This window comes from Chionomys nivalis, chromosome 11 (assembly GCF_950005125.1).
Source record: "Chionomys nivalis chromosome 11, mChiNiv1.1, whole genome shotgun sequence".
NCBI lineage: Eukaryota > Metazoa > Chordata > Mammalia > Rodentia > Cricetidae > Chionomys > Chionomys nivalis.
Genome location: NC_080096.1, coordinates 46737579 through 46751779, shown reverse-complemented (window position 1 = coordinate 46751779; position 14201 = coordinate 46737579). Strand labels below are relative to the sequence as shown.

General features: G+C 43.9%; 1 protein-coding gene across 1 annotated transcript in view; it reads left to right on the top strand.

Moving 5' to 3' along the window:
• Positions 1–10881, top strand: part of Ror1 (receptor tyrosine kinase like orphan receptor 1) — a 351511-nt gene extending 340630 nt beyond the window's left edge. The window contains exon 9 of the mRNA XM_057785200.1: positions 6955–10881. Within this exon, the coding sequence (XP_057641183.1) occupies positions 6955–8382 (1428 nt within the window). The 3' untranslated portion in view covers positions 8383–10881. The remainder of the gene's footprint in view (positions 1–6954) is intronic.
• Positions 10882–14201: the final 3320 nt, after the last annotated feature.

Sequence of the window (14201 nt, the reverse complement as noted above, 5' to 3'; positions counted from 1 at the left end):
GCAGGCCTGAGCTCCTCCAGGGGTAAAATGACTCACCAACTGGGAAGGACCAATCTCACACTATAGAGTTCAGGCTGGCACCCCAGAGTCCCCACCGTCTAAGCCTAGCTGCTGTAGCCACATTTTGCTCCCAGCCTATTGCCAGGAGGTAGTAGTCTGATAGTCTTCAAAGAGCCAGGATTTGGAGGTAGAAAGATTGGATTACAGATCTTGGCTCCATTATCTACTGGCATGAGATCTTAAACAAATCATTTACTCAACACTTCTCTGAACCTTTATTTTCTCACCTGGGAAGGAAAGATAAAAATAGTACTTAAGAAGAATGTGTTTGACGCTTTTGAAGGTAGTGTGTCTGGCACCTTGCAGGTCGAAATAGCTAGAAATCCCTATTAGTTTGGTTCCCGTGATAACTACAAAATCTTCTGAAGCCAGATGCTCTGACTAGAGCAGTGTGTGTTTGGAGGAAAACAACAGGACCCAGCAGCCCCCAGCACAACTTGAAAGAGACAAGCAAGGGGATCAGTTGAGATGTAGACCTAACTCTAACAGCTGTGGGATTGCAGGTGCCCATCCTGATGGCATAAATCCCTGCCTCACTTCCAGAATCAAGTGCATTAGGGTTTGAGAGGGCGTGACAGTGACAGCTGTGAGGTACCCACTCCCTTATCTCAGCTGGAGAGCCCCCGCTGCCATCCTGCTTCTGGGGAACGAGCCTCATCAACAGGGATCACCAGTGGACTGAGTGACACACGTCATTACTGACGTGCGGCTGTAGGATCTCCACAGACCTTGCCGAACTTCCTGGGGAAGGAAATTTTTACTCGAGTCTAAGTTTGGGGTGAAAAAAAAGGTAAAGCTTGAGATTAATATTCTCCCAAAGTCCCACAGCCAGCAGGAAACAAAGCCAAGCCTCCAACCAGGTCTGCATGGTTCCAGGGTCCAAAGACTTCCTTTTAGTCCACTACCCTAATTTTCATATTTGCTGAAACACATGAGCCCATAGGATCACAGAATAATTGATCTGTTACAAAATCAGAAACATCAGGGGCTGGAAAGATGGCTTTGTAGGAGCATGTACTGCTCTTGCAGAAGATGGGAGTTCAGTTCCTCGCACCTACATTAGGCAGCTAATGACTTCTTTAAATCAGACACCCTCTTCTGGACTACCCGGGCACCTGTATTCATATGTCTGAACTGAGCCTCTTCTAGCCAATTACTCTGTCATTTGAGCCTATCATGTGAGGAACACACGCACATAGACATGGCCATTATATGCTCTTGATGTTTAGCACATGAAAAGGATTCAAATATGCGGCTGCTATAGGCTGAGATTACGGCATTAATGCGGGAGCTGTGCTTCTTCTCACAATCAAGTCAGTGTGTAAACTGGCTATTCCACATTATTAGTATCTACGTTATTATATGACTTGGTACATTAATATAGATTAGATTAGTTGTGTGGCAAATGCAACCAGCCTTTAAAATATATCCTAAGTAACTGGCTCTATATTGAAGGCATAGCTGAGCTATATCAAGAACCTTGAATCTCACTAATACCTCAGGGCATATTAATGCAGTATAGTAGAGAACATACCCTGGAGCCTATTCATTGGTCAGTAGCTTATCCTTTTCTTTCACCTGGTGTTTCCAAAGCATCTCTTTAATCACCTTGTAGGGATCAGAACTCTTCCATCAGCTTCTTCAGCCACCCCATGATCGCCTTTGCAAGTGAAGCAGGGGACCCCGTTTGCTGAGTGAATAATCTGGACATACATCTCCATTTATATCAGTGACTTAGAAGTAAGGCCTCCAGACCAAGATCTACCTACCTGGGGACTGCTGGACATGGGGCATCTGGGCCATGCAGAATCAGAGATTCTGGGGTGGGCCTAACAATCAGCTCTAACACGTGTGTTGTCTAGGTAGATCTGATGTCTACTTAATGGAGACGTGCTGGTTGGTTCTTGAGAGTCAGAAAGGAGTCTGTCTCCAAGGCAGACAGATCACAGGGAAAACTGGGATGCCAGAGGTTGCTCACCTAGCAATGCCCTTTGCCTGTACCCCCTACCAAAACTACACCTCCCATGTTGGTAGTACCAGGGCCTGTCTCGTCATTCTCGGATGGGCGAGCATAAATGCTGTTCTTTGGAACCTCCTCTGCCCTTGAAAATGCCTGTGTTCAGGTACCATCTGCTTTTAAACAAAACACCCACAGGGTCACGGTTGACCTGGTCATCAAAAACATGGGAAGTGACTTTGCCTTAAGTGACAAGGATGGCAAGGGGTGCAGAGGCAGTCAGGGTGACCTTGTGGATATGAACTTCAGCAGTCTTCTCTCAGTAGCTGCTAGTGGAGCCTCCTTCCTGCTCTAGGCTCTCTTCCCCTCCCACGCCACACTGTAGCTCCTTCTTCCTATAAGAAGAGGAAAGTATAATTATTATTATTATTAATACAGTGTTCTGCCTGCATGTGTAGCTGGAGAGTTGGGTGCCATTTTGTAGCCAGAGACTGCTCGTTGTTTTCAAACTATATTAATTACAACACTGTTTAGCCTATTAGCTCAGACTTCTTATTGGCTAGCTCTTATATCTTAAAATAACCCATTTCTATTATTCTATGTATTGCATTGAGTCTATGGCTTACTGGGTAAAGTTCCAGTGACCATCTCCTTCAGCAACTACCTGGCATCTCCCTGACTCCACCTATTCTATCTGTATATCTCTGTTCTTATTTTCTACCTGGCATTACTCTGCCAAGCCATTGGCCAAAACAGCTTTATTCATCAACTAATAACAGCAACACATATACAGAAGGACATCCCACATCATGCATGTATGCCTGCAGGCCAGAAGAGGGCAACAGATCTCATTACAGAGGGCTATGAGCCACCATGTGGTTGCTGGGAATTGAACTCAGAACCTCCGGAAGAGCAGCCAGTGCTCATAACCTTTGAGCCATCTCCCCAGTCCAGAAGAGGAAAGTCTTAAAGGGAGCTTTGCTCTGTAAATGACGAGGGCCGCACAGATTCTCACCTCACTTCCTAGGATAATCAATGTAAAAGGCGCGAGAGATAGTAAGCCTACTACCAGCTCACTTGCCCAACGCATCTTTTCAATTGTATTCTCACCTGAGGTGAAACTTCCCCAAGGTAAAAAGATAGAGTCATTTAGATGGCTCTTGTTACCCATCTGTGCCCATCTCTATACTAAAAACAGTTTTTAAAACCCTGTCAATGACTTATCCCTTCCACATGACACATTAAGAGATCCCTTGATCCAAAAGCCATCATCATGATCTTGGCCTCAGGGTCTGTGTCTTGGTCAGACCTAGAACGGATGCATACTGGACTCTATCTTACATGTTCTTTCCCTTCTGCAGAGCGCTCATTCCCATTCCAGCCCAGTGGCTCTCCAAACATGACTGGGGGAAGAAACCCTATCCGACCCTGGCCAACCCATCGACTTCTGCATCAACTTCTCCCCCACTCCCTCATCATAAATGATACAATTTTTAAAGCCGAACTGAGGCAGATGTATGTTTACTTTGAGAAGTAAAAATGTTAACATTTAAACTGAAAGCCTGCTTCGGTTTTAAGGTTCTTAATTGCCTTAGAGCATATAATAAACGCAGCCCATCTTGTCATTCAACTAATGGAGGAGTGATGGAGAGATAGGGGCCGGGACCCTGCTCTTCCCAGGGTGCCTTTGTACTTAGTTTACTTTGGCACCGTGCCTCGTGTGTATTTTACACTTCTTTACATTTTGTACATCCCTGTATGACAAATACTTGTCAAACAAAAACTAAACAGATTTATAACCCCTTAACTTGAAATGAACCAACATTGAACTGCCAAAACTTTATGACTTCATTTTCGTTCATAGTTCTCCACTGCATTGGTTCAAACAGACAAACCCCACTTGAGGTCAAGCAGAGGTCATTTCACTTTCATTACTAAAATATAATTTACAATATGCCAGACCTAAACAAGTTTAGCCTAAAGGGTTTGTATAATGTAAACCATCTGTTCCTTAACAATACAGCCAATTTCCTGACATCTCCGAGCAGTCTGCTGACGGCTTCTTTTAAGGGGTTTTATGATTTTTTAACTAGTTAAGGATTTATGTAAAATTCGAAAATGAGTCTGTAGTTAAGACTCATTTGTACCAAGTAACTTGAGCAGTTTCTTAAATGCAAATCGCTGTGTAAATGGCTCCCCTGAAACTAAACTTGGAGTCCGTGTTTCTGGGCGTTTTCTAGACCGGCCGCTGCAGGTGCTCGGGAGAGTTTCTGAACTGTGTCATTTGGATGTTTTCCCTACTCGTTCCCACAGCCAATGCTCAAATTTGGTTTTAGGGTGACTCTTGTCAACCTTGCCCTCCTTAGAGAAGTCAAAGAAGACATGCGTATCTGCTCTCAAACTTACCAGTGCTGTTGAGCTATGACAAGATGCAGTTGGGTCAAAATGGAGCCTTTCATATGCACGAATAAAAAGAGAGAACCGTTTATAACATCCGAGGATACACCACCATCATTCAAGTGGCAGAGCCCTGCCCAGCCTCCAGAGCCATTGCTCAGCCTGGCCTTGCTGGCCAGACCCTTGGCATAAGCTTTCCTGGACATTCTCTACTCTTTCCTCTGTCCTCCTTCTCCACCAGCAAAAGGAGTTCTTGGAAAGGCGAATGTGAGAGAAGGAATTTGCTTACCTCAGTGGAGGCAAGGGCAGTTCCAAAGACTGGGGGCATTGGCCAAATTCCCAGTCACCCCTTCTCGCCCTGGACTCAGAAACTTGGCCTGCTCTTGTCTCTTTCCCACCTGATCTCTGCCTCCAACTATGCATCTTAGGAAGAGGAGCAGTCTGCCTGCTGCTCAGCTTCTCCCCTGCCCTCAGGATCCAAATGAATTCTATATCAACTTGAAAAACACTTGTTAAACAACTAAACAACTATACCAAACCAAAGAAAGTCTTAGAAAAGAAACTTAAGACACATCTTTTTTTTTTTTTTAAAAAAAAAAAAAAACAATTAAGGGAATTGAAAGGACCTCTAGAACTAATTGAGGTCTGTTTGCAGATCTAAATCACTGACAAAATTTATTCTACTTTGGGATGGCTCCAGAGTGGTGAAGAAATTCAAGATTATTAGGTACACATTGGAGCTCGCTTACAGGCCCGTGTTGCCAGTTAAAGTTTGTTGTATGCTGTTCAGACGTTAACTAGTCTTAGAAAACAGCAAATCCAAGGTGTCAACCCAGATTTGCTTGCACTCAAAACTCAGTGATTATTCCCAGAGGTATAGGAGAACACCCAGGCCTTAAGTCCTTGCTCTCAGTCTGATAGGCCATTGGTTTATTTCCTGCTTCTCATTATCCTAGGAGAGATTTTAGTGCTCAGTCCCTTACCCTTCCCTAGCATCAAGACCTAGAACTCCTGCTTAGGTTTAAAAAAAAAAAAAAAAAAAAAATCAGTGAACACCTACCAAACTGTTTAAGAGGCCACAGCATCCACTGGGTTCCTTCCAGTTACTTGATTACCATCAGCTGTCATGGGAATCCTTACCTTAACATCATGCAGAAAGGATTTATCTCGGGTTACTCTGCCCAGAAATAGTAAGACCATCCCATGCTTTGAGAAAACCAGTCAGCCTACATGATGGAGAACCACTGATCTAGACCATGTGAGAAAAAATAATAGGTAAACTTATAATGGCAGCAAAGAAATTCCTGATTAGTCAGGAGGAAAGACTAATGTATGATTTTTCATTTAATTACTCTGTTAATTCATGTTTTTAACCTAATCCTGAAATTTTTAGTGTATAAAATAGTTGAGTTGAAAAATCTCTGCGTCCCCTCCTTCTCTCTCTAACTCCCACTTCTATTAGTAGCCACTACTACTCTGAAATTCCTTTATCAGCTCTCTCAATTTTCTTACACATATATAAAGACATAGGAACAGGGTCTTTCTATTTCTCCACTTTTATGCAAAGGTCATGTATGACATTAGCTGCTCTGCTTTTTATGAACTAAAAGCATTAGAATTTTAGAGACCACTCCATGCCTACACATAGAAAGTTTCCTTATTTTCCACAGCTTTATAATATTCTATTTAGTAGCCACACACACGCACACACTTTTATGCCTAGGAATTAAACCCAGGGCACTGTGCATGAAGGCACTTTTAACCCTTGAATGGTAGGCCCAGTTCTTGTTGAGACTGGGTGTTGGCCCAGGCTTGCTGCAAACTCCTAATATTTCTACCTGTGTTTTCTGAATTGCAGAAATTCAGAAAATTTGCAGAATTTAGAATTGCAGGTATGCATTTGCCGAGTGCTAGAATTGCAGGCATGCATTTGCTGAGTGCTAAAATTGCAGGTGGCATTTGTTGAGTGCTAGAATTGCAGGCATGCATATGCTGAGTGCTAGAATTGCAGGCATGCATATGCTGAGTGCTAGAATTGCAGGCATGCATTTGTTGAGTGCTAGAATTGCAGGCATGCATTTGCTGAGTGCTGCATTTTCTGAGTGCTAGAATTGTAGGCATATGCCACCATGCCTGCTCTACCTTTTTCCTCCGTTTTCTGTTTACTTGTTTGTTTGTTTTCTCTTTGGGGGTTTGTTCTGTTTTTAAGATAGGGCCCCACCAGGTAGCCCAAGATAGCCTCCATCTTCCTTCCTCAGATTCCACAATGGTAAGATTACATGCACCTGCCACCACACCCAACTTCTTTAACAGTTTTTAAAATCAGTCTCCTCTAGGGAGATACTTGAGTCATTTAAGTACTATAATGGATAGAACTATAATAGCAAACCTAAGTCTACAAGGAAATTACACGTACCTTTACCATTACCTTCAGCACAAGTATCCCACCTGTTTACCTTTGGTATGTCCCATCTCTCCTTTCAATGCCAAGATGTCCAGTTTTAAGAAAGGTTTTAACCCACACTTTCCCTTTCTTGCAGAGCAAGGCTAAGGAGTTGCCTCTTTCTGCTGTACGTTTTATGGAAGAATTGGGTGAATGTACCTTTGGAAAAATCTATAAGGGCCATCTCTACCTCCCAGGCATGGACCATGCACAGTTGGTGGCTATCAAGACCTTGAAAGACTATAACAACCCCCAGCAGTGGACAGAATTCCAACAGGAAGCCTCTCTCATGGCAGAACTACACCATCCCAATATTGTATGCCTCCTAGGCGCTGTCACCCAGGAACAGCCTGTGTGTATGCTCTTTGAATACATGAACCAGGGAGATCTCCACGAGTTCCTCATCATGCGATCCCCACATTCCGATGTCGGCTGTAGCAGCGATGAAGATGGGACGGTAAAATCCAGCCTGGACCATGGAGATTTCTTGCACATCGCAATTCAGATTGCAGCGGGCATGGAATACCTGTCTAGTCACTTCTTCGTGCACAAGGACCTTGCGGCTCGCAATATTTTAATCGGAGAGCAGCTGCATGTAAAGATTTCAGACCTTGGGCTTTCCAGAGAAATTTACTCTGCTGATTACTACAGGGTACAGAGTAAGTCTTCGCTGCCCATTCGCTGGATGCCTCCCGAGGCCATCATGTATGGAAAATTCTCCTCTGATTCCGATATCTGGTCTTTCGGGGTTGTGTTGTGGGAGATTTTCAGTTTTGGACTCCAGCCATACTATGGGTTCAGCAATCAGGAAGTGATCGAGATGGTGCGGAAGCGCCAGCTGTTACCATGCTCTGAAGATTGCCCGCCCCGAATGTATAGCCTCATGACTGAGTGCTGGAATGAGATTCCTTCCCGGAGACCGCGCTTTAAAGATATCCACGTCCGGCTTCGATCCTGGGAGGGCCTCTCAAGTCACACCAGTTCTACCACTCCCTCGGGTGGGAACGCCACCACGCAGACCACCTCCCTCAGTGCCAGCCCTGTGAGTAACCTCAGCAACCCCCGATTTCCCAATTACATGTTCCCGGGCCAGGGAATTACACCACAGGGCCAGATCGCTGGTTTCATTGGACCAGCAATACCTCAGAACCAACGCTTCATCCCCATCAATGGATACCCAATACCTCCAGGATATGCCGCCTTTCCCGCTGCCCACTACCAGCCTGCAGGGCCTCCCAGGGTGATTCAGCACTGCCCGCCTCCCAAGAGTCGGTCCCCAAGCAGCGCCAGTGGCTCGACCAGCACTGGCCATGTGGCCAGCTTGCCCTCATCAGGATCCAATCAGGAAGCAAATGTTCCATTGCTACCACACATGTCGATTCCAAATCACCCCGGTGGAATGGGTATCACTGTTTTTGGAAACAAATCTCAAAAACCCTACAAAATAGACTCGAAGCAACCATCTTTGCTGGGAGACTCCAATATTCATGGGCACACCGAATCTATGATTTCTGCAGAAGTATGAAATGTGTGACCTTTAAACATACTCTATACCAGACAAACTGGACCGTGGCAGAAAAGATTTATATTCAAATGTTTTTATTGAAGGTTCTCGCTTAGCAGACATTGCAATAGGTGTCTTCTGTGAAGTTTAACTGTGTCTTACTGGAAAGTCAACCAGCCAGGAACAATAATGCATTGTGGGATTGACACTCCACCATGGTGTGTGTTGTGGTGTTGGGAAAGGACCGATTCAAGTACTGAAAACCGGTGAAGAGAAACAGAACGTTGTAATTACTTAGTAAACCAAAAAAAAAAAAAAAGAAGTCAGATGGTGCTCTGTGTATTTGCCGTTGGTCACCATGGCTGATCTACCCCCAAAATGTATATACTGTAGCGTTTGTCTACCTGCTGTCTCTACTTCATGACAGATGTTCAGGAACTATTCTGACTCACCTTAGACTCTAAGCGTGTTTGAATGGAAGTGGTGTTTAGTACCACAGAGGGAACTTGAGGCCACGTTTGAAATCTCGGATGGAAATGAGCCATACAGACTTGTCATGTCCACAGAAGTCCTCTCAATAATCGGGTTTCTCTGGGATGGTGTAGGGTGGTGATGTGAACCTCCTCTTCTCATCATGAAGGCCTTTTCCAGTCCCTTTTCCACAACATGTTTACACAGGTCCTAAAGAAGGTAGATGCGGATACTGGAAATGGCTGTAGATTACAATTGGGGTCATTGCTTTAGGGATGGGGCACCCAAGGAGGCACAGTCAGGAAAATGGTCCCCAGCGTGGATCAGTGTCCACGGAGGAGGACCGAGGGTTGTTTCACTGTTCCTTTGGTGAGCTCCTCTCTTTAGGAGCTTCCCTGGACCACTCATGCTGCAAACGGGTGATGCTAGAGGCAAGCACACCCACACCCATGCCTTGCCTGCAGCCTGTTTACAAGTTGGCCAAGGTCTTGGGAGTGTTTACTGTCAAAAGACTGTGAGCAAGAGGAAACCCTGTGATGATGCCAGTAGCGAGCAAATTTAAATTCTCACTTTTTTTGTTTTTTTTCCCCCCTGGAGATGTTCACCAATTACATTCTAGCACCAAGAAGTATAACAATTTATTCATAGAACTAGCTGGAATCCAAAGACAATACATCCTATTTTGAAAAACATTATAGGATGTCTAAAAAACATACTGAATGCTCTCAAAGACTACAAAACCCCGAATTCCTTAACTTGGCAAACAAGCCGTTTGATCCTTCTTGCCTTTCTGAGGGGATGACATCAATTGTGCCCATCCTGGCATTGAGTTGTCAACCACATTTTACCAAGTTCAGAATTCTGTGGGATTCAAGTTCTGCATAGAACGGAATTTTAAATTTTATTTTTCTCTTGTTAAAAAAAAAAACTCCTTTATTCTAAGAAAAATGTCAGCAAATCTTGCTTTTATTTTAAAGCTATAGGGACTTACAGACGTATAAGATGCATAATAAATCCTGGAAATATTCCGTGAGAAAAAGAAATATTTCTTGAGTGGAATATAAGAAAGTTAGGAAGACCTTGATGTTTCTGCCTTTAAAGGTAGAATTTGCGTAGAAAATCTGTCTACCAAAATGTGTCTAGTTTTCCCATACAAACATGAACTTAAAGGTACTGTGAACTCAGAAGAGTTGGCTATATTCAGATTTACCAGGCAATAAATTAAGAGCTGTTTTGTGACGTGGATAAGCTGATTCTATGTAACATTTCTTGAGGTTGAGTAGAGGAGGGGATTTGTATCCTTTTGTTGCTATGCAACTGTTTAACGATGACGCTTCAAACCACAATTTTGTATATGATATGACAATCAATCGTTTTCCAAGAATATTTATTTTGAGTAAACACAGTCCCAGTGAATCTGTGTTTTCAAGGAGTCCCTTAGAGGGGGGCTAGCATTCCATGAGCCAGTGAGATACCTTCTCTGGAAAGTCATTATTATGGTTAAAAAAATAAATTCAACTTAGTTTTTTATAAAGAACTATAACGTTTATTTTTAAGTCTTTTATAATAACTGAAGCCATGAAGGTGAGCAAGCTAAATTTCAAAACCACTTGTTAGAATTATGAAAACAGGCCTGAGGTGCTGCGGCACGCAGCCTCTTTTGTATTAAATGGTACTTTTTTCACAAGCTGAAAAATCTTTCACTTTGTTGACCCTATTTCGTAAGCTAACTTTATTTTCAGGTGTTTTTTTAAATAATTTCTCTGCACAAAACTGTCTATGATTTGTATCACAGAAGTGAAAATATATCTGCATTTTTATATCTGGTCTGTTTCCTTCTTTCCTTTGCTTGTGTTTAATTCAGTGTAGATTTTCTTCAAATATACAACGGCAATGTTCAGCTAGCTCACACTGCCGTATCTTCCCTTATCCTCACTGCATGCATTTAATCACTGTATCGATGTTTGATTTGTTCTTATGGGCATTCCAGATAGGGAAGCATGGACTTGTAATGACCAAAAGACTATTTTATATTGAGGATATACGCATATGTATTTCACCACCGGAGATGATATTAAACACTGATCATTTTATGCTGCTGTTTATTAAAATGTTTACTATGAAAGATGCCCTGAATATTGCTGTCATAGGAGGCTCTGGAAGTAGCCACGTTGTTTCTAATGACTGACGTTTCTTAGAAGGAGGGATCACAATTCTTATTTTTGTCTTACTTCAATTAAATGACATTTAAGTATATTTTAAAAATAGACTCACTGGGCTGGGAATATCACTCAGGTGATGCAGCACTTGCTTGGCATGTGTGACGCCCTAGGTTAAAGCCCCAGCGCTACAGACGAGGCCAGGTGTGGGCATGGGTTTGTTAGTGACCATGGGTGGAAAATAGAATCCTGACGCGATCATAACCAAGTATAATCTGCCTGTAGATGGCAACCTTTGAACTTTTAAAATCAAAATGACGCCGGGCGGTGGTGGCGCACGCCTTTAATCCCAGCACTCGGGAGGCAGAGGCAGGCGGACCTCTGTGAGTTCGAGGCCAGCCTGGTCTACAAGAGCTAGTTCCAGGACAGGAACCAAAAAAGCTACAGAGAAATCCTGTCTCGAAAATCAAAATAAATAAATAAAATCAAAATGACATATTTATAATGGAATGTAAAAGATTAGACGTGGGATTGAAGTTGGCTTATTTTCTGCTTCGATGTTTCCATATGAGTTTAGCAGGACTCACACTTTAGGACTCTAAGATTCGTCTGTGCGTGTCTTAGCACATCCAACTTGGATTGTGACCATCTGGTAACATAAGAGAGATGCAGTCATTTAAGTGACACAATATCACTATAGCCTGATTTGCCCAAAAGAAAAAACTCCCATCCAACAATTAATACATGCTGTCAAGGAAAATGAGTATCATTATGAAAGTTCAAAGGACCTGTTCATCTCTGCTGTTTAACACAGAAGGAAGCACAAGAAAACCTTCAGGGCCTTCTCCATCTGTCTTAACGACAGCCGTTGTCACCACCTCAACCACCAAGCTTAATAAAGCAACCATAGCCAGCACAGTGAGGTGGCATGGGTTTCACCTCATGCTTGAGTGCCTGGACCTTGCCTTCATTCCCACTTCCTTTTCCTGTCTCTCCAGGCTCCTGTCCCCATCCCCTCAACCCCAAGGCCCTTGATTCCCCTAGTTCCCTGACCACCAACACCTGCAGGCTCCTGACACCACGATCCCACATCGCCTGTAATGAGGCACAAATGCTCACTGGACAAGACTCCTGCTCTCGGCATGCCTTTAAGGATGGTTACCTATTTTAGCGTTTCTTCCTGAGCCGGCTACCAAGAGTACCCAGGGACTTGTCAGCAATGGGAATTATCAAGTCCTTCCTTGACTCAAGTACTAAACCTACATTTCTATGGGTAGAACACAGCAATTTGTGTTTTAAGAATCTTCCGCGTGATTCTGACAGACACTGAAGATCAAGAGCTACAGAATTGACAGGGGTGGGGTAGGGATGGGTAGCCTTTGCACCTTTATTAATGTCACAGTACACAATGACTAATAACATGTCAGTCATTCATTCCTCCAAAGGAAAACCTAGCCACACAAAACCACAGCGCTGAAGTTAAGCCATTTGTTAATCCGTTGTATTTTTCTGGGGCTAGGGCTATAGTTCAGCTGGTGAAGTGCCCACCTAGAATCTGTAAAGTTAGGGGTAATATCACCAACAACCCATCCCCAAAAGGATTCTTCACTTAGACAGAAAATTAATAATGAGGGGGTGGAGTAGGGTGGGGGGAGTTGGCTCAACAAGTCATGGCCCTTGTCCTGCAAGCCTGGCAACCCGAGTGACCCCCGGGACCAGTGCAAAGGTGGAGGAAGAGAACAGGCTCGACAGAGCTGCTTTCACCGTCACCACATGTGTGCCATGGCATGCGCACCCCTTCACAGTGATAGAAATAAATGTATTTTTAAAAGAAAAAACACAGCACAGGCTGAGGTCAGTGGCTGAGGGCATCCTGAAAACTCCAGGAGGCTTTGCATCTTCCCCTGCTCCCTCCCTTCTAAGGGAACCCTCACCTTGTTGGATCCTGGCTAAATGCTTTTACCTTCATTCAGGGAACCCTCACCTTGCTGGATCCTGGCTAAATGCTTTTACCTTCATTCGGGCAAGCTCAAAGGAGCTATTTTCTTAGTACAATTTTTTTTTTTAATTTCTAAACTGATGGTTGAAAAAAAAGAAAAACATTCCCTCTGTGCTTCACCTTATGAAGAAAAAAAGGGTCCCTAAACACCAGCAATCTTATCTGTAGGGAAGGCCAGCTCCTAGTTCACATCATACTGGAAGCCACCCAGAGGCCCCTCTCTCCCCTGTGCTTCCTGTGACAGTTGGCGGAAATGGTCACCTGCAGCTTGGTTCCCTAATCAGCTGCAGTCCATCTGGACCTGGCAGCCTAGGAACTATCCTCTGTGAAAGCCTAGCTCTCCAGGGAGCTATGGGGCCTAAAGGCTAGGAGGAGGACAGCAAGAGGGGTCCAGAATGGTGGCAGGGTGAACTTCACACTCTTCTTAATTTATAGAGCATCCATTTCAGTCTTTAGCTCAAATACTAAAGAGGAAATACCAAATGAGAGGAGGAAAGGAGTGAGGAAGCGCACACAAGGGGGGCTGCAGCCTGTCAGACTCACACCTGAAGTTCTTACCATAAATGCCAAGATCCTGGGTCACTGAAACCTCAGGAGAGTGAGCCTTATAAACCATCAAAGTGTTCAAGGTCAAGGAAATCCTCTGGGAAATTAGTATGGGGAGGTTTAGAACCATGGATATGTAAAGGAAGACAGACTGATGACATATTTATGAGAAGCCGAGTTCTAATCACCTAAGAGTTTGCGTGTTCACAAATAAGTACCTTAACACTGGCTGATGGGGGAGGGGGAGCTCCAGTCCCTTCCCTAAGTGACTATGAGAATGAATGTCAGCTACGGAGGAAAACCCTGTCTGAGGGTTAGAGAAAACATTGCCTAGGACTTTGTAAAAGACAGTATCACAGAAATGAAAACTCAAGGAATGTTTAACGTGAAGAAAAGGAGCCCGTGTATCAGTTCTCATTGACCTGTACTCCTGATGTAAATGTAGACATTACAGACTAGCTACACAAAGCCAGAGATCGGGGCTCAGATTCTGCTGGCTTTCGAGGCAGAGTGGAACTCTCACAAGAAACAGTTGTCACGCACGTGTGTCGGCAGAGGTGGGTGTGCTGTGGCTTCCCTGTGTGGCGTCTCTGAAGGACAACCTGTTTCACAGCATAGAGAAAACAAGAGTCCTAAGACATGGTCATTCATCCGATCTTAGCTCA